General features: G+C 39.8%; 1 protein-coding gene across 3 annotated transcripts; it reads right to left on the bottom strand.

The window, feature by feature from the left end:
* Positions 1–7,793: 7,793 nt before the first annotated feature.
* Positions 7,794–17,204, bottom strand: LOC120547014 (protein FAM177A1-like). 3 transcript variants are annotated; one of them, XM_039782350.1, is made up of 5 exons: positions 17,040–17,204; positions 16,521–16,736; positions 14,643–14,709; positions 9,366–9,463; positions 7,794–8,442 (listed from the first exon to the last, which is right to left on the bottom strand). In XM_039782350.1, the coding sequence occupies exons 1-5, from the start codon at positions 17,106–17,108 to the stop codon at positions 8,230–8,232; spliced, it is 663 nt and encodes a 220-aa protein (XP_039638284.1). In that variant the 5' UTR covers positions 17,109–17,204; the 3' UTR covers positions 7,794–8,229. The 3 variants fall into 3 exon arrangements, with proteins under 3 accessions (XP_039638284.1, XP_039638285.1, XP_039638287.1); XM_039782351.1 differs by having other exon boundaries at positions 16,527–16,736; XM_039782353.1 differs by having other exon boundaries at positions 8,301–9,275.
* Between the last annotated feature and the right edge of the window lie 9,493 nt (positions 17,205–26,697).

Genomic DNA, 26,697 nt, shown 5'->3' with positions numbered 1-26,697 from the left:
TAGGTTAGACATACAGAATTGAAAATGCTTGCTAAATTGGTCTCCCCAGAACACTAATAATCTGGTGTGTCCCCTCCACACCACTCAAAGCCCACAAAAATGTCAGGTATGTTTGAAAGCAGCCGACAGCAAGAGGCCGGGGCGTGGACACGCATGGGGGGTGGGCGGGGATTGTCACATGACAGTTGAAGCAAAGTTTGGGACAGACCCCTTCGCACACAAGCTTGTGTGGAGGGAGAGACTATTTCTGCACACCAGTGGTGAAATGTAACTACATTTACTCAAGTACTTAAGTACAAATGTGAGGTACTAGTACTTTACTTGAGTCTTTTCTTTTGCTGCTATTTTCTACTTCTACTCCACTACATTTCAGAGGGAAATAGTGTACTTTTTACTCCACTACAGTAATCTGTCTGCTTTAGTTACTAGTTACTTTACAAATCAAGATTTTTGCACACAAAACACATGTAGTTTATAAAATACAATGCTATTTATGTAGGCCTATACAGGCCTACAAGTCCAGCTGAAATGACTGGCTGATTAAACACAGAACTGTTTGGATCATTTCCAGTTTCTAAAATGTGAGGATTTTTCTGCATTGAGTACCTTTACTTTTAATACTTTAACAAAATTTTCCTGATGATACTTACATACTTTTACTTAAGTAACATTTTCAATGCAGGACTTTTACTTCTGAGTATTTTTACAGTGTGGTATTACTACTTTTACTTCAGGAAGGGATCTGAGTACTTCTTCCACCACTTTTGCACACATGCATATTCTCGGCAGCACCAGTAAACACTAAGTCACAAGGAATGGCATTGTGAGTTCTCAATTCTGGGTTTTCCCTCTCGCTGATTACTTGATGACTGCTGTGTGTCTCATGCTCCCAAAAGGAAGCAACTCGGATGGATAAAGTCAGTTTCCTCTCTGCTGCAGCAATGCTGCTTATACAGACCAATGATGTCTTTAATAATCACATTCCTTTGGGTCCAAACTGGTTTAATGATAGCCAGACAGATTCTTTTAAGATGATGGAGGAATGTCAATCCAGGATTGGGTTTTTGAGATGGCTAGAGTGGCTGCATTTGAAAAAAAAACAGATTTTTTGTCAGATTGAATGTTGAAAACGCCAGAAAATTGGGAAAGTACTTAAGCTTTCTGGAGGGCTCCTAAGAAGCTTTGTGCTGGGGTGAAGCGTATACTACGTATACATATACTACTATATATTCATTTGGTTTACTGTCTATTTTGTTGTTATTTTGTTGTATGGTCTTAAATTTCATGGTTAATATGCCATCTTTTCTTGATTTTTGTCTAAGTGGTGATGACGAATGGGAGGTTCGGGGGGAGTGGAGGGGATTTGTTCATGTTGTAAATTGTGTATTTTGTATACCGCTTAAAAAATGTATACAAATTGTTAGTCATGAAAATATTGCGATTCCAAAAGAAAACATCCATTCCATTTCATTCCAATCTATAAAGTTTTCATCTATCATTGTTTTACTATTTTATGAAGATTTCTTTCGACATGATGTACTTTAGTTTCACCCTGCCAATTCTATTTGTCCTAAAATCATTCAACAAACTTGATTTGCATACATTGTTTGAACTTACTGGCCCATAGTAACTCCAGTAAGACTTTCTTTGTTAAATCCAGTACTACCCTCTAGTGCACTGACTAGGGACAGCAGAATATTGCCTGTTCAAAGATCTTTTCTCAACCAACCCAGTAGTGGTGCACACTAAAGCAGAAACAATTCCAATGTTTAGGATTTTAAAATGAAAGGCTTTGAAAATGTCCAATTAAAGCTATAATTTAACTCTTTTTCAGGCTGCTAATTAAAGCCGTATTTTAACTGTTTTAAAAAACGAAACCTCCTGTTTAGCCAGACTCATTTCACCTCAGGGTGGTACACTATCCCCAGACTGTCACTTGGGTAATATTGGACCATTCTGATGTAGGATTGTAAAATTAAAGGCTTTGATATTGTCCAGTTAAAGCTATATTTCAACTCTTTTTCGGGCTGATCGGATAAAAAATGAAACCTCCTGTTAAGACGGACTCATTCACTTCAGAGTGATAGTACGCCACACCCAGACTGTCACTCGGGTAATATCGGACCATTCTGATGTAGGAGTTTTAAAATGAAAGGCTTTGAAAATGTCCAATTAAAGCTATCCAGACTACACGGTGCCTGACTGGTGTGACTGGTGTGACAGATCTTCTTTAGATCTATATAAATTGATCGACCAGACGCAATTCGACTTGTGAATAGCCTCAGTACCAGAAATGGTCAATTTACCATATGTGTGCTTCACTTACGGTACTGTATTATTATTTGACATAGTATGCCTTTGTGTCGTTGGATATTGGACTGGCCAGCCACGGATTGGCCACTGCCATAAACCCTTTGTGTATTTCAACTCTTTGCCCAAATTATCATATTTGTAATTTAAGATTGTTTTTGTGTGTGTGAATGATTTTTGTCTGTGTTTGTTTAAAAACTTGCTTGCCTCAAACAGTATTCAGTCCAATCAAATCCCATAACTGTTCAATATATCAACTCTTAAAGAGCCTGCAATGTATGCAATCAGAAGCAAAAATCCATTCAGAAGTAGGCTACATAATTGAATAAATAATACAATAAAGACAGCCAGGAGCTGTTTTTGAAGGATCCAACGAGTCTTTTCAATTACAGAACATTTGGAAGAACACTGACATGGCCGCGCCTTGAGGCTCACATTCAACTACTAACAAAAACATGTATACGTATTATCTCAGACTGGATGTTTTTGCATTATGTATAGCAGCATGATGAATGATCAGTTGTGTTTAATGACTGAGTGTGTGGATGCGCAGGCTGTCAGTGGGTGGTGTTGTCGGTCAGTCTGGTGTGTGGCTGCCTTGTGCGGCCTGGCTGTGGCATTGAATATGTGACTGTTAGAGAGGAGCTGTCTCATCATGGCAACAACATAATGACGTGGTGCAACATGTAATCAGCCTCAAAATGGGGCATCATCCAACAACAGGCGTTGTTTTCATTTCTTGTCTGTTTGCATAGTTTGAAAAAGTGTCCCAATATATCCTTTCCCACACTGTCTGAATGACCAGTGGGACAGACAGTGGAGGCTTTCATAATCATACCAAAAGAGAAACTTGGCATTCCTGTCATGCTCTGACAAATCACTGCCAAACATAACTCAATTATATATATATATATATATATATATATATATATATATATATGTATAGTTTGCCAGTTATATGTATCAATTAGTTGTTTGGTCTATATATGTTTGGTCTATATATATATATATATATATATATATATATATATATATATATATATATATATATATATATATATGTTAGAGGATGGATACCCGACAGATATTTAGAAATGATGTTCGGGTCGGGCTCAGTCACATCATCATCACATAAATTTAGAATAATACACTAATATCTGTCTTCCTGTGTGCAGTGATTTGTTTATGTAGCTGTGACAACGAAACACATGCACATTAGGCTACATGCACATGTGTCATTAGTACAATAAAAAATTTGATTTTAACTGTGTCGTGCTCGGGTCGTGTTCGGTTACTGCTCTGTCGGCCGCGGACCGGGCTCGGACAGAAAAATGTAGCCCGATCTGCACCCTAATATATATATATATATATACGCAAATGAGTATAACTTTGGAGATGTGTAATTTTCTCTGTTTTTGTCTTAAAGATCATAAGAAAACAATCATTTTGGGACTTGACAACAAACTGAATTACTTGTAAAATATTGGTACAGTAATTGGTAACGAACACAACACAAAATACACAATAGGTAATACACTGCAAAAATCTCCACAATATCAAATCATTTTTGAACCGAGCATGAATGTTCATTTTTCACCTTGGTAACAGTTTGACTAACTGATTCTAAATCAAAGTCCACGTGCGTAACTTATTCCAGAGCTTTCAACCTGCTGATCTGAGATGTGGTTGAAAAACTCCAGAGAAAGCTAGTAAGTGTACCTTAAATTAAGATACTTTTGTCAAGGAAATGTCTTATTTTCATAATTCAACATTTTGGGAAATGTGCTTATATGCTTTCATGCCGAGAGTTAGATGAGAAGATGGATCTTATATGTTCGTACACTAAATATGTAGCTAAAGCCAACAGCCACTTAGCTTAGCATAGCATAAAGACCCTAACCCTAAAAAAATAGTCTAGCACATAACCCTTAAAAAAAAGACAAATTCTTGTTTTTATGCATTTTTTTCTTTTTCTTTTTAACATGTTAATTAGGAAGCTTTAAAGGTGCTGGTAGGTGGATTTTGTGACTTTCTGACAGAGCAAGGCTAGCTGTTTTTGTGCTAAGCTAATCAGCTTCTGGATGTAGCTTCATTTTCAGTGAACAGACATAAAGAGTGGTTTCAATCATCTTCACCTAACTCTCAAGAAGCGAATAAGCGCATCTCCCTAAAACAAACTATTACTTTTCAACAACTTAAATCTGAATCTGTAATGTAATGACCTAATATATTTATTTAAAGCTATAGTGCATAGTTTCTTTCACTCCCATGAGGAATTCTAAGTAATGACAACAACACTGTCAGCGCATCCACATGATACAAGCCCTCCTGTTTCTTTTTTTTTGAGTCGTCAAGGACAGAAAGTGCAGTTTAGGGGTGCCCAGATAGTTCAGTTGGTAGAGTGGTCACCCATATGTAGAAGTTTACTCCTCAATGCAGCGGCCGCGGGTTCGACTCCGACCTGCGGCCCTTTGCTGCATGCCGTTCCCCCTCTTTCTCCCCTTTCATGTCTTCAGCTGTCCTGTCAATTAAAGGCCTAAATTGCCCAAAAAAAATAAAAATCCATTGTGTTCAATGGAAAGAAAACTTGTTTTTTACCCAGACCCTTAAAATAACTTTTAAAGCTGTAATTGCAATACAGCAATACCTTGGAACTGTGATATTTTGTTATCATACCGTCAGAATCTCATACCGGTCCATGCCTAGGTATGTTGTCCAGATTGTGAGCATGGCTTGTTTGACTGCCGTGCACGTCAGTAGCGGTGACGGGCGTGACTGCTGTGGAGGTGGTTCTGGACCACAGAAACCCACTATAACCTGAAAATGGACACATTGTGTAGTAAGCGGACAGGGTCACTGACCTCAGAGCAGTCTGTGTACAGCGCAACACAGGCTCTTTGTTACCCGAGACAAAGACAAACCCTCAATCACACTGTAGCTTCACAAAGAGTCTTTCAACGCGCAAACAGGACGGCAGAACTGCCAACACTGACTTAAAGTGCCCATATTATGCTCATTTTCAGGTTCATAATTGTATTTAGAGGTTATATCAGAATACGTTTACATGGTTTAATTTTCAAAAAACACCATATTTTTTGTTGTGCTGCACATTGCTCCTGCTCCTCTTTTCACCCTGTGTGTTGAGCTCTCTGTTTTAGCTACAGAGTGAGGCATCACACTTCCGTTCCATCTTTGTTGGGAGTCGCACATGGGCAGTACCTAGGTAAGGACTGCTAGCCAGTCAGAAGCAGAGTATGAGGGCATGCCCTGACAGTACCTAGGTAAGGACTACTAGCCAGTCAGAAGCAGAGTTTGAGGGCGTGCCACGCTAGCAGCTAGGCGAGCATTATAACGTGTGTTACAAAGTGACGCACGTTTGTCTCTGAAGTAAAGGCTGGACAACAGCAGAGCTGTTTGGAGCAGAAAGACAGTTTGTGAACAGTGTTTTCGTTTTCTGTTGGAGATGGTAAGTCCCTTTGGGGTGGACTTTGGACTTTTTCACTTTGTTAAACCTATAACGTGCACAAAAAGAAGATATATAACACAATAAAGGAAAGGGGAAAAAGCCAAAAAGCATAATACGAACACTTTAAAATAAAATGTTTGACCAAGAGACAGAGTATGAAGACAATAACTGATTTTATTAACAGTCCATTACAGTGTTACTTACTAAATCAATAGCAAATATGCTTAAATTAGTCAGTTCAGTAAAATAAATACATAAATATCAAAAAATGTACTAAAAACAGTTAAAAATTTAAGTTTGCATGTCTTTATACACACCTAGAGCAGGTTGTTCTCATGAACCTTTAGTACATATAGCTACGAGAAGTAATGCACTGTAATTTGTATGTATTCCACTTATTTATTGCTGTATGCACCGCATTGACTGCCGCTGTATAAGAGCACTAAGAGCCATGTAGGGAGGAGGTCAGGGAAGATGGGTGGGGTCATAAAACACGGCGCTTTTTAACTGGGAAAGCAGAGCTCGTGTCCCAGAAGAAGTTAAGGTGAAAACACAAGATTTTCACTCAGGAAACTTGTCCATGAGTACTACTTAAGAGGACTGGCGTTTTAATCAAAACCGCAAACGTTTTTCTAATCTTAGCTAGTCATTTTGGTGCCTAAACTTAACTGTTGTTGCTGTCGGTATGTGGCTCATAGTAACCTTTTCTGGGCTAAATTTAACTGTAAAGACCGCTGAACTTAACGGTGATGTGATCAGTTGTCACGTGACCGGCCAGCGGTCGCCTAATTTCGTAGGCTATCATACGAATAGGTGTGCATAAGATTTCGTGCGATATCATATGAACCTGTCATGAGAATGCGGTGCTTAGTGTAACAATGCTCCCTGTCATTATCAAAGGCTGACACACCACATCCATAGTAGATAAGGTAGAAAATAAGAGCAACATCGAACACCTTGACCCGTTTTCATTGTTTTTCTGACAAACGCCAGTAAGTCTCGTGCTCCATCGAGACCACGAGACTTACTGCTCAGTGCTTCCACACAGACATTGAGTGCAATACAAGCTTAATAAGCATTAATACAAAAAACACAGAGAGCAAATTAACATGGGAGGGAGTGTGCAAGTGGCCAGCTCTGTGGTGCAGCCAGGTGTATCAAGATTGCACCACTTTGACCAGATCTGGACAAAAACAGCTGTTGTACATGCATGAAATAATTGAAAAACTTTATCCAAAGGCTGAGTGTACTCACTGAAACAAAGGTTATTTTGCATCTTCAAACACTTGAAATCATTTTCAAATATGAATGCTTTGTCCAGATCGGCCACTGACTTGGCTGTATTGGTGATTTAGGCACAGTGTCCGGTCGATCAGAGGCACAGGGGAGCAACATGTCACCTTCACTCCACAGCAGACGTTCACATTGGGGAGGCTGCCGTAGCAACTGATAACGCAATAGCTGCTGGATAATGTAACAACTAACCAAAATGGAGAACTCTTGTTGTAAACGAGCTAATTATGGAAACAAAACCATACATTTGGCAGATAAATTGGCACATAATAGAACATTTTCTGACTCATATTGCATGTTTTGCACAACACACACATAACTCAATGCATCCAGAGTATGATGCGCCATTATCCAGTAGGGATGTAACGATACACTCAACTCACGATTCGATACGATTCACGATTTTAAGTTCACGATACCATTTTCTTACGATTTTTTAACAGAATGAACTGCAGACAAATGACTCAGAAATATTACTTCATATAAACTGTGCAAAACAACACACGTCCTCTTATCAAAGGTTAAACTAAAATTGTATTTTATCTTAAATAACAAATATTAAATTAAAAGAAATGGATTTTTAAGTGGCCGGGTCGGTTCAGTGGGTAGAGCAGGCGCACATAAACACACACACACACACACATATACATACATATACATACATACATACATACATACATACATACATACATATATATATATATATATATATATATATCCAACATCAAAATAACTCAAGGAATAAATGAAAATCTCTTCAAATAAATAAACTAAGAAGACGTAGTAATGTCTGAAGTCAAACAAGTGAAATCAAAGTAGATTACGCCCTAGGTCGTTTCCAAATTGCATCGCGATTCATTTTTGATGTCAACCGCTGGTAATCTTTACACATTTAGATCGATTTGTAACCGATTCACGATGCATCCTTACATCCCTATTATCCAGTATTACTTTTATCAATTGTTACACTGTTGCAAAGGGACTTTTTAGTGGAGTACCTCCACCACTACTGTCCTCGCCAGACAACCACAATACAGCAGCACTGCCCATCTGAAGCCGTGTAGCACACAAACCAAACGGTGCTTGGTGAAACAGGACGGTGTTCCTTCTTTAACACACAGACGGACATTAAAAGCGCAAACGTCCATTTCTAGGGTTAGTTAGGTCGCCGTGACGATAGCAGGGACTCTGATGGTGCTCGAAGGTGCCCGATTTTCATTCTCGATCTGATAGGTCACATCGGGGAGCGCGGCGGCCACGTCCCGCTGCTCCGTCATGGCGATTGGTTCGTCTTCATCTTCCTGAGACTGCAGCTGGTCAAAGGATCGCTCTGCTTCTTCTGACAGCCGGTTTTCCTCTTTCTCTTCCTCCCTCTGCCACGGAGACACCAGAAGGAATTACATCAGCTGGCAAACAAAATCACACGAACATGGATTCTAGGGCTGGAGCCGAATATTCGATTTTCAATTTTGGGATTCAAATATTCGTTGTTGTTGTTTTTTTAAACGTGCATGCATGCTGAAATTCACTGTGGCATTTTGTCGGGATTAAGATGCTTGCTAAATGTCCGCTAGCCACTGGCTAATTTATGCAGCGCTATGTCGTCCATCTCAGCCGAGAACGGAGAAATGTTAAGTAACAAGCGAGCAGTCTGATGTGTGTAGAGGTCTGTATGGTTATACTGTAGCAGCCTGCTGTCGTTTTCAGGCCATTAAAGATAGTACAGCCCTGCATAATGCCAATACAGCGAGGCACTGGCTGGCTGAGCATTCATTCACATACACTGCTTCTGTCGTCACTCGTCGGACAGTCCGGCAAAAACGCAGGTCTTTCTGTTTGTTTTGAAAGGCTGCAGCAGAAAGTTAAGTCCGTTTGAACTTTTGGAGACGACCCAACGTCAACCTGCGGTGGTGGACAATCATGTAACGTTAACCGGCTATACGCGGCGTACGAGTCCCGTAACGTTACTGTAAAGAAGTTTTAAACACTACGAAGGTAAAAAAATAAATAAAAAACACAAGCACTGAACTGCGCAGGATTTTGTGACAGCAGGTGATTGTGTCCTGTAATAACAAAGCAGTCGCTTCATCTCTCGCTGCGTCGTCTTTTATTTTCTCTCTTTTCCCCATGAAATAAAGCTGCCTTCAAGTGCAGTCAGAAAATGTTGGGTCCTCCCACCGCCGCCACCGCCACTGAAGCTTCGGAGCTAAAAAAACAAAAACAAAACAAAACAAAACAAAACAAAATGGTACAGCCCTAATGGATTCAAACGTACAGACCCTCAGTGCAAGCATACCTCTTTCTTCATCCTGTAGTATTCATCAATAGCATACTGATATTTGGCTGACGTTATCCCGAACAGGGAGGCCATCCTCTCCCCCAGGTAGTCGCAGGCTGAAAAGTAATAATAAAGAGAAATGTAATCAGAAGAAGATAAATTACAATTCTACAAAGTATCCTAATAATAAAGTAACTAATGATGCAGCACCCTGTTTGGACTTATCACTTACGACAATTCTTTCCATTATGAATTAGGCAATATTTATATATATATATATATATCAAGGTCAAGGTCAAGGTAACTTTATTAACCCCGAGGGGAAATTATTTGTACAGCCAGCAGACACACATAAAGACAAGACAAACAGCAAACCATAAAATACCCACAATATCTAAACCACAATAATAAAATATATACATTTAAAACAATTCTGGCAAATTGTTTAAAATGGAAATAGAAGTCGGGATAAAATAGTTTCTGAGTCTATTGGACCTGCATCTGGGCATGGAGTACCTACGGCCTGAGGGAAGTAACTTAAACTGGCAGGACAAGGGGTGGCTAGGGTCAGCTGATATGGATTGGGCCTTCTTTGCCACTCTGTTGGAGTAGATGTAGGAGAGAGTGGGGAGGTTGATGCCTGCAATCTTGCCACATGTCCTAACGATACTCTCTAGTCGTTTTTGTTTTTTCATGGACAGAGAACCAAACCAGCAAATAAAACAGAAGGTTAAAACAGACTCAATAAAACAGGAATAAAACATTCTCATAAACGTGGGGTCAATGTTAAAATTCCTCAGTTTTCGATAAAAGTACATACGCTGATGGGCTTTGGCACAGACAGCATCAGTGTGCGGTTCAAAACATAGCTTGCTATCAATTATTGTGCCAAGGTACTTATATTCTTGTACTGTCTCACCAGGTTGGCCGTCAATGATAGTGGGGGGAAGAGGGGGGCACTGTTTCCTAAAATCAATAATCAATTCTTTAGTCTTAGAGACATTTATGTTTAAAAAAGAACGCTTACACCAATCGTTAAAGTCCTTCACTATTGGTCCGTGTTCAATCACACTTTCATTAAGTAGAGACACAATGACAGAGTCATCTGCAAATTTAAAAAGTTGTCTTCCATCATATTGTGAACGAACATTCATTTGTGTATAAGACAAAAAGGAGAGGGGAGAGGACACATCCTTGGGGGGAGCCAGTAGAAGATAAAAGATTGCCTGATAAAACACCATTGACTTTAACCCTTTGGGATCTGGAGGATAAAAAGTCAACTAGCCAGGCTATTAGCCCTGGGTTAATATTGTGTGTCTTTGAAAGTCTTTCTGCTAAAATGTGGGGTTGGATACAATTAAAAGCTGATGAAAAATCAATAAATAGTAGTCTTACAAATTGCTTTGCCCCTTCCTGATGGTTAAAAACTGTGTTGAGCAGACTACCCGTAGCATCCTCGACCCCCCTTCCTGCCCTGTAGGCAAATTGTAGGGGGTCGAGTTGTGGCTGTGTTATTGCTAAAATCTCCTGTTTAATCTTTAATCTTTGTAAGATATTGCATATATTAGTTCCAATCCTCTGCTAGCTTCCCAAATGCTGGGTTTAATGTCAGCAGCATAAATTACTCAGATTTTCTTTTTCAAAATATAGACAGGTTCAGTAAAATAATATATCATATAAAAAGAATGGTAAAACATAAAAAAAAGAATAAGTCTCTGAGTTTTAGCATTGTCTTCAACATAAGAAATGTGTGCACATCTTCATAAACTCAGGGCCTGTATCCCAAAGCAAGCTGGAATTAGTCTGGCTCTTTCTGAGCTTAAATCCAAATAATACAAGTAAGGCTGATCATCTCGATCAGCAGGGACGGACTGACAATCTGTGCGTTCTGGAAAAGTCCAGAACGGCCGTCCAACTAACGGCCATCGGCACAATAAAAAAAGTCTATTAAAGCGATATTAACAGCCAAAAGCAGGGGGCGCAAATACAATCACTTATATGCTACGTGTAAACATATAACTGAAGAGGAAGAGTCGGTCTACATCGTTAGCGTTAGACGCTAGACGTGAGTTAATTTCACACACATCAGCAAAACTGGTAAGTGCCAGGAGCTGGAAACATTGTAGGCTGCCTTTATCCCTATCTTAGCGAATTGCATTGTCAGCTCAACATGAGTGTGCATCATGATTATGAAAATTATCGTGCCATTTAGTGCTGTCAAACTTAACGTAGTTAATAATTTCTGTTAGGTTAATTTGAAACATTAAACGCGTTAGAAATGAATCGCGGGTTGACCGCGATTTCACTTGGTTGTATATGAGAGGTTGTAGTGAGCTCACTTTTGCTGCTAGGATGAAGACTATGGTATTAAATTAAACATCCTAAAAATCCTAGCTTGCACTTTCTGTCTGTCTTCCATCAGAGTGCAGTTCTTCCTCGTCTTTCATATTTGCGTTTACTATTGTGGAACTGGCAAAGACCTGAATGTTGTTTGTGAAAGCTTCACAAACAAAATTGATCAAAAGTGTAATATGACATTGAGAAAATATTAAATAGGTTATTCAATGCTAATTCTTTAACACAAAGCAACACGTTATATACATTTATATTTGAATAGTTATAGTATATAGTAACTAACACTCTTAGTGCAGTTTTGGTATAGGCCTACAATATATCTAATCCCCATGTTCAGGTACAGCAAGTAGCCTTTTATCTCGAAGGTGTTGTCAGTAATACTCTGTACTGTTTTATAATTACAAGTTTGTGTAATTTGGGGTTTCTGTAGCCAGTGACATTTCATTGTTTGTATTTTATTTTCAATGCAGATGTAATGGCATTGTACATTTTTAGTTTTTATTTGAAGACTGAGGCTTTATTAATAAACACATCCCCATATATCATCATTGGTTTTGAGATGTTACTTGCTGTGAATACCTTGTCTGATAGGCTACAGTATTGTGGTATAGTATCAGGACATCCTGGCTAGTGTCTGTCGTGGACGGCCACGGGCAAATGGCCGGATGATGGGCCTATTTGGGAGAAAGTCCAGGGCTGTTTTTTAGCCCCAGTCCGTCCCTGTCGATCAGTAATCTAAAATGAGCATGTAAAATAAATTGGCTATCCATAAACAGAAAATGAGATAATCCATTTACTTTACATAGTGACGTTTTGGTGTTTTTTTAATCTTATGATGAATACATTAATATGAATAGGTGATATATTTAAAAAGGGTTTAAAGTAAAGCTTCCTGCAAAAGAAAAGAGGAAAAGTACTAAGGCAAAGAAATGAATGCCTGATAAGGTCTATGTGACTGAAATGTTGCATTCATACTAGACTGAGCTAATTAGCAGTGTGCAGAGTTTGCAATTAGCATGCAGCTTTAATCACCATTCATTAGACTGTTTAGGTGCAATCTCTCGGTTTGTTAGAAGCCTCTCTGTTTGTTAGAAGCCCTGCTTTAAAACCAATGTGGGCACATGGCTGTGTAAATTGTTTTTCTCATCTGTAATATAATTATCATGGTAGGCAAAACGTTGCCTCTAGTGCTTTCTATTACTTGTCACTCTATTGTGAACTCAGTCATTTTGTCCATGTTGTGATCCTGTAGGAATAAGACTCCATTTTACAGTGAGCTGATTGGTCAGTATTCAACCTGTCGACAAGTTTTGATCTGATCCTGTCAAGTTAACCCGCTTCGGTGCAGGTTAGCTGTGCCGCATAGGTTGCCATGGCGCAGTGTTTCTGCTAGAAAAAAAATGGTGCCGGTCATGTGACCTGTAAGGTTTAATTTTACCGGTCAAGGGGAAACATTCCGGTTATGAAATTATGAAATGCTGACTTGAATCAAAATAATTGTAAAAAAAGTGTCCTTTTGCAACTCGCGACGTGCATACAGTAAGCCTGTGCCTTCCCCAAGGCGACTTCGCTGCGCTGTTTTGATGCGGCTCTGCAGGGAGAAGCCTCTCTCTGCTGGCACACTGGAGACGGAATCACGCAGGCTGCTTTGACCAGCTTGACCCACTAAGGATAGATTTCACCGTAAAATCCCAATGAGAGTTAAAAAAAGCAAACCTCTGTAACCGTGGAGAATTGTCATCATATATGGCATCTGGATGTGGATTTGTGTCATTAATGTTAACGAGAGAGGCTGTAGCTGGTGCCAACTTGTCCTCGTTGGCAATTTCTTGGCTTAATTCACCTTGCTGCTTGGTTTTAGAAAGTAATTCGCAATATTTCCCTGTTTCAGCATGGCTTGGGCTTTGACTTTCCTGCTTGCTTGTCGCCGTTTGTAGTTTGTAAATCTACGGTGGCCTGTGCTTCTGTATTCAATCAGAGCGAGAACCTGACATGTAGTTTTTTTCTCAATTGCACCAGTACAGTCTAGTCATTTTTTAAATGAAAAAAAAACAAACATGATTGTTCATTGTTTTGAACATTGTAGAAGAAAAGATAGGAAAATCATTGTGGGCCCTATCTTACACCCGGCGCAGCACAAAGCCTGACGCAAGTGTCTTTGCTAGTTTAAGACCGACGCAGTTGGCAATTTCCTGTACAGCGCCCCCACGTTGTTTAAATAGCAAATGCACCTGCGCCCATCTTTGCGCCCATGGGCGTGCTGGTCTTACAGGGAGGTGCATTCTTGGCGTATTAATATCTTGAGGGCAGCGGAAAGTGATCGCGCCACTGACCAACAAAAACCTGGTCTAAAGTCAATAACGCAGCATTTCGTTGTTATTTTAACAGCGCATTAGGAAAAATGCACCTATCGTGCACAGTGTGCACACACTATGCTTGTTACACACACAGGGACGCGCAGCAGCACACAAACATGCAAAAGATTAAAAATAAAAATATTACGGTGCAAATCCACCATCATAATAGCAAAGCGCCAAGGTACAAACGCGCCTAGCTTTTAAAGGGAATGGGAGATGACCCTCTGATTGGTTTATTGCATGTTACGCCCAAAACACACCTATAATTAATGAAGACACTAAGTACAACCCTTTTGCACCATGCACCCGGCGCACAGACCCTTTTTTTCTGACGTTAAACTAGCAAAAGTGGATTCTTACATGCCCTAAACGCACCTGCGCCAGGCGCTTCATGCCGTGCGCTTAGATCGTTAAAATAGGGCCCTGTAGCGTATTTTCACACAATTCAAATTGTGCAGAGGGAATTATTTCCACTGGTCATTCTGACCGGAGACTATTAGCATTTTCAGTCCTTCAATCACTCTTTTTCGGTCAACGAGGCAGCGGAAACTCAGCCATGGTGATCTAAATTATGTTTACAAACCTGAGATGGTGGATGTGGCAGCTCTCCACATGTGAAACCAGAAGTATGGACCCCATGTCAACTTTGACTGCAACACAAAAATGTAGAGCAGGGGACACTTTTGAATTTTTGTCATAGACCAAATTTATGTAAACACAAATTCCTTGTTGCACACACTCACACACACACATAGGCCCTCATTTATCAACCTAACATAGAAACCAGCGCAGATATGAGCGCAGAAATCATCTTACGACAGGCTTCACGTGTGATTCATGAAACGTTCGTATCACAACCGTAATTTAAATATCAAGCCCCAATATATTCTCGGTTTTGAGGCCTCGCTCCTACAATTTACGACATGGCGAGAAGTAATCCGGCTCAGAAGCAGCACCCTGTTTTCTTGCGCAATGCTGTGCAGAACCCCACAGGCTAAAACAATGCTGCACACTTGTTCTGCCGTGTATAGTAGGGTCCCCCCCCGCTGATGCAAGACAGAGCCATCTCCCCTTAATCAATCCGATGGAGCGCTCCTCCGTGGCACGTGCGTTTACGTGTGCACTGTTGTACCGGCGCATAGAGGTCTTCTAAAAGAGCCAGATCTGCCATTGCTGATAAGTGATCAACTGATGACTTGTTAAACTGATTATACAGTGCTGCTCATGAGTACTGGAAGCCCTGCTAAAGTTGACTAAAAAGGGGAATAAAAAAATTGGCATGGGGTACTTTCCATAAGATCATCTCTCAATGCAAATCAAACCAGCTATTAGGCTAACTGAAATAGAACCATGCCAATCTCTAGGCATGGTGAAGGCTGTGTGATGATGTGGGGCTATTTTAATTCGAAAGGCCAAGGGAACTTTATCAGGATGCATAGTATCCTGGATCCATGAAATAACTGGCCTTTAAAAATATAAATCTGTCTGCCTCTATGGGAATTTCACATAGGGGTGTCTATACTTATGCCCCCTGTATTTTAAGGAAGAACATTTATTTATTTACGATACATTAATTATTCACAAAGAAAATTGGTGTCCTTAAAGGTTGGATGTGTCCTATTCTTTTCAATTAAGGCATTAAGATCAATTTCCAAAAGATGATTTTTTTATTCCAACTGTAGCAGGTCCACACTGACTCGAAAACTTGCGTACACGAGTTCAGACCAGACGTGAGATTTTATCGCAGCCTACGCTCACGTTCAAATTGATAAATGCCTTGCTATGCGTAGGAATCGGCGTACGCCCGTCCTACGCCTATTTTAGGTTGTCCGCACGTTTCATAAATGAGGGCCATTGCCATCCAACGGTGGAAATAGTATTCAGATCCTTTACTTAATTAATAGTACTAATACCACACTGTAAAAAATACTCTATGACAAGTAAAAGTCCTGCATTGAAAATATTACTTAAATAAAAGTATGTACGTATCAGCAGGAAAATGTACTTAAAGTATTGAAAGTAAAAGTACTCTATGCAGAAAAATCATCACATTTAAATAACTGGAAACGATCAAAACAGTTCTGTGTTTAATCGGCCAATCATTTCAGCTGTACTTGTAGGCCGTTAAATTGTTGGGTAGTTTAAGTTGTAATAAAAAAATAATATTTTATAAACTACTATGTATGTGTTTTGTGTGCAAAACACAATTTGTAAAGTAACTAAAGCTGTCAGATTAATGTAGTAAAAAGTACAATATTTCCCTCTGAAACATAGTGGAGTAGAAGTAGAAAGTGGCATTAACGTAAAGTAACTCATATATGTACTTAACTAGGCTAGAGTACTTGATTAAATGTACTTAGTTACATTCTACCACTGCCTCCATCATACCCCTTGTCCTCATTTAGCTCCTTGTACCCCCCCCCCCAACATACGACTCCCCCGTCCCTCCAGCGTTCCTCACCCTCACCGGTTCGACCGGGGAGGACAGCAGGTCTTTCCTCTCCAGCTCCTTGTCCTCTCCCTCCTCCTCGTCGGTGCTGTACTCCTCCATGGTCTCCCCGCTGGAGAAATGGATGATCCTGCGAGGTACCTTCTCCCTCTGCTCCTGTTCCTCTCTCTCTTTCAGCTCCCCCAGCTCCACACTCTCAAAGCCTCTGGCCGGGTTAGGGCTCTGAGTCTGGGAAGACATCACAATCACAAGTGTGTGTTATTATGGGACTATTTTCTAAGGGAGTCAGTTAGTCAATGCAGCCTCACGGTGGGATAAAACTGTGTTGCGGGGCTTGGGATAACTTGAGGAAAAATAAAAAAAAATAAAAATAATAAATCTATTTCTAGTGTAATATCGTGACCAAGCAGACCGACATGACACAGCTGACAAGTGACAACAAGCTACAGGAGCTGGGCTACATCATTAGCCACATTCAGTAAAACAAAAAGGGTAACGTGGTGAATATAAAAGAGAAAGCTGTTTACCGACCTGCGCCGCATTCATGGTCTGTCCTATCGACACATTAACGTTAGTGAGATACAGTGATATTTCGGCCATTGTCGCCGTCTTCTTTGTATCTCTGGATGCTGCGCCCACAACAACGCCTCTGCTCCGTACCGCTCCGCACCGTACCCGGAAGAGCCGTGCATCATCCCCTGGTACGTTCTCTTAATACATCCATGGGTACGTAACGTCCATAGAAATTAGGCTCCGCTACAGAGTATCGATTCTAGTAGCAGTGCAACAGGAGTAATAAAGCTAAATCTGAATGCAATACTCTGTTTTTTTAAAAACACTATTATTTGTAATGCATGTCTACATTTCACATACACAAAACGTACATACACAGATTTTTTATTTAAGTCTTCAAATATTTGAATCCCAAATATAGGGCAATGTTAGCTTAAATTAGGAGATTCATATTATCGAAAAATAAAAAGTGCGTAGCTAAGAGTTGTTTGGCGAGTCGTCATAATCCGTTTAAAAAACGTAACTTTAGGCTAGTTTTTTTTAAATTTAATTTTAAGCACGTGTTTTCGTGTAAATTGAAAATATGCTTGTGTGTAGGCTACAATAACGTAAACACCATATGCTATTGCTGAATATTGTTATTTCAATAAAGAAAAAAGTAATAGGCTACTCAGGGGTAAGCTAGCAAGTTTTAGTTTCAAAGGAAAACCAAAATGGTTACTTTCTTGTTGTTGCATTTCTATAATTGGTGGAATTCCCTCTCTAAATCGAATTTGTGAAGGCAATGGGAAATGGGAAAGTGCCTGTATTGTTTTTTTCTGTAAATTGTTTTTATTTTTCTTTAGCCTATATTTTGTCATTGTGGTTTTAGTACAATATTAGTAATACATTCTTGCAATCAAGCTTTTTAAGGCTTACTGGGACATCATTAATGTTATTAGTAAGTTTAACACACCTGTGAATGTCTGCTGTGAAAAAGGCCTATATTCCGAACTTGTGGGTTTTGTGAATTTCTATTTACAGTGTAGGAAGAAAATAGGGCTGTGCTTGATTGAAGAAATTCTTAGTCGACTAACACTCATTCAATTGTAACGACTAATCAATTAGTTGATTTAATCGACAGATCTGTAAATCTGAGTTTATGCAAAAGCACCACTTTAATTCTTGTGTTTACCAGAGATGTGCTCGTACGTTTCTTGGAAATAAGTCATTCAGCATGAAAAAAAGCATCAAACATGACAAATCGACTAAAGAAATCTAAGTTGACTATGACCAAAATGACCGATTAGTCGGCTAATCGACTAAGAGGGAGCAGCCCTAGAAGAAAACACCATAACATATTGCAGTAAAACCTAAATTAAGGTAACTGAACAGGACAGCTTCACATTTCTGAAAGGGTTTAAAAATATATAAAGCTATGTTTCAGCTATCGGGTGTACTGAACAGTTAGCCGGCCTCTCCTTGGAAGGTTAGATTATAATGTCATTCACCTCCCAGACAGAAAGTCAAGCACAAAAAAACACTTTTAAAACATGTACAGCAATCCTTTGTCACTACTGCTGTTTTCCATTTACAATAATGTCAAGCTGTTAAAAGACGATGCTATACTGTACGTGAGGAGGCTTACTTTAGCCGGGTCACTGTACTTCAGGACTGGTGTCAGGCAAGTAAACTGGAAATGAATGTGGCCAAAATTAAAAGAACTTATAACACAAACAAAACCTAAGTACCAGTAACATCCTCCCTGTCATACTCAATAACCAACCTGGGGGAGAAGAAGAACATTTTAATTACTTTAGAAAAATCATTGATCAGACCTCAGTTTTATTGAAACCATGGAGAGCATTTTTATGAGCGCCAATCAGGGATAATTTTTAATCAGGAAGCTGAGGAGCTTTGACATTAGCCGACACATACTTGAAAAAGCATCCAGACGCCTGGTTGAAAAGGTTTGACCATTTAACATAACAGCATGGTACGGTATTTTGGGTGCAAAGAGCAAAAACAAGCTCTCCAAAAGTGTTAACATTGCCAGTGGGGTGATTGGCAAGTCAGAGAAACAACATTATGACTGCATCAGGGAGCACCTTTTATTTTATTATTCATAATTTAAGATGTGTGATCTTTTATTAGTTACATAATTTATTTGCAGCTACCTGCACATATGCACTATTGTATATTTGTTTTAAACGGTGTGTTATGTATATTTTAGTACCTTTAGTACCCACGCTGTAGTTGGGAGAATCCTAATCGAATCTAATCTATGTGGCACAGGCCCAGGAGCCTAAAGAGTTAGGGCCCCCCCAAAATCTGTATTTCTGTTTGAAGTGACTGCTATTAACAGTTCTTGTTGGAAAGTCACATAGCTCAGTCAAGAGTAGCAATGTCTCAGTTACATTTGCTGATGGTGAGTCTAATCTGAGATTTATTTATTGTGTCTCTGGTAGATAATTGGGGCCTTTTTACGCGTCTGTGGCCAGGAGCCTATGGTCTCATAATCCATCCATGGTTTCAGCATCACAGTGGTGGAACATAACTAAGTACATTTACTATGTAATGTACTTGAGGTACTTGTACTTGAGTATTTCCAATTCATGCTAGATACTTCTACTCCATTAAATTATCTGAAAGAAATTCAACATAGTTTTTTTTCATCATTTGCAGAATATTATATACAACTTTAAATTACATTTTTCTATAAAAGTAGCAGTTTAGAAGGTATAGTTCACACTGTTTTCAACACAAATAAACTTGTATTAACAATTTTCTAAAATCTATACTTTTATATACCAGTGATTCTAGTGTGCTGGCAGTGCCTTATCATTTCTTATTTCAAGACACAAACATTCTTCCAATACAATATTTAATAAAGAAGTTGATATTTTTACAGCAAAATAAGGATTTGGGACTCAATTATTGTCAGAAATGCCTTCACAAAAGTAGCAGTTCAACTCAGCTCCAACTAACACAAATGCTGCTCCCAGATGAATGCATTAGTGACAATAAACCAACAATACAAAATAATACAATATAAAAGGGTCCACATGATATAATTAGGGAAGTAAAAGTATTTTTTATTTTTGTACTTTAAGTGCTTTTGTTGATTATTCTTCTGTACTTTTACTTTAGTAATACTTTGATTGCAGGACTTTTACTTGTAAGGGAGTATTTTTACATTGAGGTATTTCTACTTTATAGAAGTAAAGAATCTTAATATTTCTTTCACCTGCAGCATTATTTTTTGAGTGGAAGCAGAAAGCTTGTGAAACGTGCCAATCTTGAATTTACTTTTTGACACCACTAGATGTCAGTGGAGATCCATCTGACTCCTCTGAGGCAGCTGTGTCTCTGAGTGGGCAGTGAATGGTTTGGGTCTGAATCCTAAATTATACAAACCAGCAGCAGAAAGCATTCTATAATCAATTATCACACTTTAGTTACCCGCTCTCACCCTGGAGAGCTGCAAAGTATCTTCAACAGGAAGAATTTACTGGAGGCCACTCTCTCAGACCTCCGATGCCATCGGATGTTAAAGCTGGAGTCACCCCATTAAAAATGCATGCCAGCCTCATTTGGGGCCTATCACGCAATGTTTGCCTGGGGCGCATAAGGAAATCAGCTTAATTCTTAAGCAGTTTTATTAGTTACGAGCCAAAATATGCTTCCACATCTCCAGAATATCTCTGAATCTTAGCAGAGTTTCTCCATTCCTGTGGATATTCTATTCATATAGCCCATATTTGCACTCTCTCCCAGGATTTACAGCCTTACCTCTGCTCACCTAGTGTGTTTGGATTGGTCCAAATCTGAAATTGTGTTGCAGTTTTTCATTGGCTCTGTCTACTTTCCCATTAACAGCTGACAGCCGCATTTAAGCAGGCTATTTGTAATCAGTCACACGATTGCTCAGGTCAGCTGTTTATTGAATAAAACATTATTAATCTTGAGCTGTCAAAAAGAATGGATTTCTCAAAAGGGTAAAATCACAAGCACTGGGATGCATCTGTTGTGTCTTAACAAAAGGTTATACATTACTGCTCACTTGATGCTGCAAGTTATTGAACTTTGAGGAGCAGCAGGTCCCAAAATCTGTTATTGTGTTATTAAATGGATTTTATGTATTATGGCTGTTCACACACTAGCTGTAGCCACTAAAAACAAACGTATTTCCATGAAGTACTATGAATAAAAACAAGGGCATACACATAGTTAATATTTGGCAGGTATTTGTTATTCCAAAACTACAAATTGATGGCCTGGGAGGCATTTGGACAGGTGTAGGGAAATTACAGCGGCCAAAAAAATAATCAGTAAATCAAGTTTATTATGGGTTTTGTAAGAGAGCATTTTTTTTGATTAGGTTCTCACCTTAAATTGCCCTTTCTGGGATTGATTTGAAAGTGGAGGGAAATCACCTGTGTCAGGCTGGCCGGGGAGCTGTTGTTACATGCAGATTTGATTTGATTGGAGCATTCTCCACTCCTGACGGGAGCCAAAGCCAAGCGGGTAAACGGTCCAGGATTTGATTCAGCTGCACCAAATAAGGCGTAAAAAAGCAGGGGTTTGTGGATGGGTTTACCTTCTCTGGCTTTGGCACAAAGTCGTTCGTGTTTCAATAAAGGCCTACTGGTTTGACTGCCCAGACCGGATAAGAGCATATAATGAAATTGGTTTAAAAAATAATTGGCTTTTGAGTGACTGAGGTATGGGTGCAAATACAAGGATTGCACGGAGCAATTATCCCTAAACTTTGAGCAAAGTTTATTCAGGTGTCTCTGCAAATTGTGCGTGCACTATTATGTCTGCGTTTTTTGCATAACGTGTACTTTTGCCCAATGTGTGTGTTGTGCGTGTCTCTGCTTCATGCTAAGCAGAGCACTCTCCCAGCTTTTAATGATGGCATAAGTTTTTATGTTCGATCCCTTCCGGCATTGTCCCTTTTACACCCCGAGTGATATGAGCTCTGCTGTCGATGTGAATCATCCCTCTCACTGGCCCATTGCTTCCAGATAGTTATAGGCCTATATGGCCTCGTAACACACTCTTCACTAAGACTGTAGGAGTATTAACAGCTCTGCAAAACACGGGGACAGACATAGGAGGGCTTTGAGAGGCGGTGAATCAACACAAAGATCTGTTGCGAAATATACATTTCGCATAAGTAATAAATAGACTCAATGGTCAGCAGACTCTTCTTGGAAAAAAACAGACAAGAGCCTTGCTCATACTTTATTTCTTTCTGCCTTGAACCCCCATTGCCTTCACTTTTGAAACATTAGTCAAATAGAATGAATCACCGACTGATTAACATGCCTTAACTCCTCACACACCGTCACAAAATTCTTAGCACAGACATGCGCAGCAGTTATTGTGCTCTCTTTGAGAGACTTTAGCTCAAGGCTAGTCACATTGAATAGCCGAATTATTGAATTTTGAGGTTACTTTTCATATAGCTGAACCCCTCTTGTCCACTGGATATAATACTAATCAAACACAAGATTTATGTTTGAGAAATAACTCTCTTATATTTTTTATTCATTTTTGAAAAGGTATTAAAAGAAGGAAAGACAATCAAACTCATACTGTACATGCAATTGGCTTAAATCTGCAGGAGCGCAATGCAGTGCCCATTTACACTATTACTTTTGCAAGGTCTATTAAGCTGTCTATTCTCACATGGCACATAATGCACTTTCCAGTGGTAATGGCAGATTTACCACATCATGTTTTAAACAGTGTGTCCTTAACATCAGAGAGCGGTAGACAAAAGGAGCCGTCCTCATTTCTTGCTGGCAACAATGCCCACAGAAATGATAACTTTGATGGTAGACTTTTTCAGCTGTAGCTAGCTAGCTAATTAAGCTAATGGGGTGGGTCTAGGGGGCCCGGGGTGGCACCCGCTCCCCCCTGAAATATGAGTGGCCCCCCCTGGTGCCCCCCAAATCCATCGGGCTAGATTGCAGTCAATCTGACAAATTTGATTTCCATTGGATCAGAGTACTGTCACTTTGCTGCCTGTTCTGCCAATCGCTGCCTTCCATCTGGTAGCCTAAATGGATATATACTTTAAACACACATTGTATGGCAACTGTGTACTTTTTTTGAGGCCAGTTTAGAAGTAGAAACATATTGAACTCACTGTAGAGCACTTGTAGCTGTACGAAATAAATTGTGTATTGCACTTGATGTCTGTTCTGTTTCCTATTATCTGAAAACTGTGTACAGGGAGGTTTTCTTTGTTGAAGTTTGAGGCGAGTTTATTGCAAGTGTATTCCACTTATTTTTTCTACGGTTCTGTGAAAAACAATCTTCCCAGCACTTATCACATGACCAATTAATGTTTCCATGATGACTATTCAAATGCTTGCCTTAAGAGCCCATAGATAAATGTGTATTGTATTTGGATACACAATTTGTTGAAAATAAAAACAAGTGAAATTAATAATGAATGTGATGTGTTTTATTTAGCAAAATGACACTGAGTTGTTCTGTCCTATCCAATATTTCCAAGCAGATTTTCTATTCTGTATTCTGATTAAATCCCCTGGGCCCTCCCTGACTGATTATTGGTCCCCCCTCTCCCTGTGCCACCCCACTTTAAAAATCCCGATATCGCCCCTGGCTAACGTTGGCTCCGTGAGTCGGTTAAAAGTCAACAGCTGACTTTTTGATGTTTCCAGCTGACTTGTTTTAAAAAAAGAATCCTGTCTTAAACTTGCACTTGATTGCTATATGCATGATATTGTGCAAAAAATACTGAGGCCAAAGTGAAGAGTGAAAAAACGCGTCTGAGACGCCTGCGGCTGAGACGCTGGGTAAACTTATAGCACCCAGGAAAGACTTCCACACAGTAACAGTAGGTAAACACTACATTGGATGTGCAAGTCCTGAACTGGCTTTTTCTTTTTTTTAAAACACAACCTATAACACCACTACTAATGTAGTTAAAAGATTAAATGCTCCTTGGCTTCAGAAGTAACACTGGCTAACTGTACCACCTGTAGGTACTAGAGTTAGCCGGACTTGCAAAAAAAATGCAGTTTGTGTTAGAGCAGATTAACACACTGGCCCTTATTTATGAAACGTGCGCACGACCTAAAACAGGCGAAGGACGGGCGTACGCCGATTCCTACGCATAGCAAGGCATTTATCAATTTGAACGTGAGCGTAGGCTGCGATAAAATCTCACATCTGGTCTGAACTCGTGTACGCAAGTTTTCGAGTCAGTGTGGACTTGCGGTGCAGCATATAATCAGTTTAACAGGAGAAGGAGAAGTCATCAGTTGATCACTTATCAGCAATGGCAGATCTGGCTCTTCTAGAAGACCTCTCTATGCGCCGGTACAACAGTGCACACGTACGCGCATGTGCCACGGTGGAGCGCTCCATCGGACTAATAAAGGGCAGATGGCTCTGTCTTGCATCAGCGGGGGGGGGACCCTACTATACATGCCAGAAAAAGTCTGCAACATTGTTTTAGCCTGTGGGGTTCTGCACAACATCGCACAGGAAAACAGGGTGCTATGAATGTAGCGATGGAGCCAGATGACCCGATGCCCAGAGAGCAGCAACATGACGATGCACAACATTTTTATTTATTCTTTAGGTTTTCGTTCGTTTTAAAGTGTCATTAATGGCCACAAGTGAACGATGTATTTCTGCCATTGACCGAGTTATTTCGGCTTGTTTTTCCAGCCCCTCGATCTGCTGTCAGGAGACAGGGTCGGGGTGGTGGTCCAGCACGGGGGGCGGAGGACACGCGCTCTCCCTCACAGCTGTTACCTCGTTCTGACTCATGAAAAAAAAGAGGAAAATAAAAGACACTGCATGAACTGAATGTTTATTTAAATATAGGTAGGCCTACATGTAGGCCTAAGAGATTGCAATATAAGCCTGTATATTACTATTAGGTCTACAGCATACATATGTCAAGGGTGTATAAATTAAATACACTTCAGCTGGAGTCTGATTTACTACGGCAACACTGTTGACCGCATCAGTGATCTCTTTCCATTCCACTTTCTTTCTACAGCCTTTAATACCAGTTTTCAGGCTGACAAATAATACACACGTCAGTGCAAATGATCTGAGATATCAGGGTTTCAATCTCCACCTCTGAAAAGTGCCGCTTCTCAGCCGGATTACGTCTCGCCATGTCGTAAATTGTAGGGGCGAGGCCTCAAAACCGAGAATATATTGGGGCGTGATATTTAAATTACGATCATTTCCAGCCGCTGCATTTACCAATGTACGACCATTCTTCACGCTCTGATTGGTGTGATACGAACGTTTCATGAATCACACGTGAAGCCTGTCGTAAGATGATTTCTGCGCTGGTTACTACGTTAGGTTGATAAATGAGGGCCTGTGTTTACTCCTGTTTCTCATGCATTTTATGTATTAGAAGGACTAAAAACAAAGACATTATCCTCCAACTTCTTTAAATGCAGACGATCTCTGGTATTGCAGCCTCACGTACACTACACTGCGGAGAAATCGCTGTTCAGGGAAGGGTTTCAGCTAACTAATATAAACATTTCAACGTGCCAAATGAAGGAGTCGTGTGAATTCAAAGAGCCTTTAAAACATCAGAGTAGCATGCGACAAGCAGCAGGAGCCTTCAAGGTAGGCACCGACTTCCTGCATTACAGCCACACAAAGGAAATAAGGTGGCATCTCTTCAGCAAAAGAGAGGGAGAGAATATGAAATGCCATTTCACGGGATATTTGGGCACCAGCTGTGCTGATAAAAGGCTTTCATTGCTTACTCTGCTTTTGGGGGGGGATTTTGTAAGCAAATGTAACCATAGCAGAATGGGGACCTAGAAAAGGGACACAAGAGTATCACATTTTTTACGCCTTTTACAGTTTGGTGGCATGTCTGCTGCAGCAGACACATTTGAATTGTTAATAGGGCACAAATGATGCAGAAAAAAAACAACCTATCATGATGCATGTGGTGTTTTATCTGGAGCTTATTTCAGAAGCATGAACCACACCTCTCCCAATTGTGCATGTATTAACAATAGTGTGTGCGTGTGCGTGTGTGTGTGCGCGCGTATTCATCAACACCTAGTTGTAGGCAAAAATAACAATCCTCTGTGTATTCTAATCACCACCTCTGAATCACCAAGGTGTTTATCTGCTCTTATCCCCCACACCCCTCTAAAGGAAACCGCTTATCACAGAAATTCATTTAGCCATGTTTGCATTCTGAGTCCAAACACCAAAACATCCAGTTAACTCAGGTGCTTCTGTGTTTGTATGGGCATATTAAAGAAGCTCATTACAAGTGAATCAACAGAGCAAAAGAACAAGGATAATAACATTCACTCCAAGCAGAGAGAGCAGTGTACTGCGAGCGAGAAAAACCTGTTGTGACTATGGGCACTCGTTACCGTGCGATTTGAATTTAAATGTTTTTTTTTGTTTTTTTTATGCACTTGAAATATTTCCAGTTTCAAACACCAAATACCTCTCTGAGGTCAAAGTAAAAAAAAATACTTTTCATCTGTGCTCCGAGCGCTCAATGACTTTTTGAGATATTCAATGTGTTCCAGACAGAAATGTTTTGATATATGTGAAAGGTGTAATACTTTAAAGAGACACCAAACGGTTGCTGGAATTATTTACAGGTTTAGCCGAACAGTGCAGACACCATAAATAATACATTTTG

This window comes from Perca fluviatilis, chromosome 18 (assembly GCF_010015445.1).
Source record: "Perca fluviatilis chromosome 18, GENO_Pfluv_1.0, whole genome shotgun sequence".
Classification (NCBI taxonomy): domain Eukaryota; kingdom Metazoa; phylum Chordata; class Actinopteri; order Perciformes; family Percidae; genus Perca; species Perca fluviatilis.
This window is presented reverse-complemented; position numbering and strand designations above follow the sequence as displayed.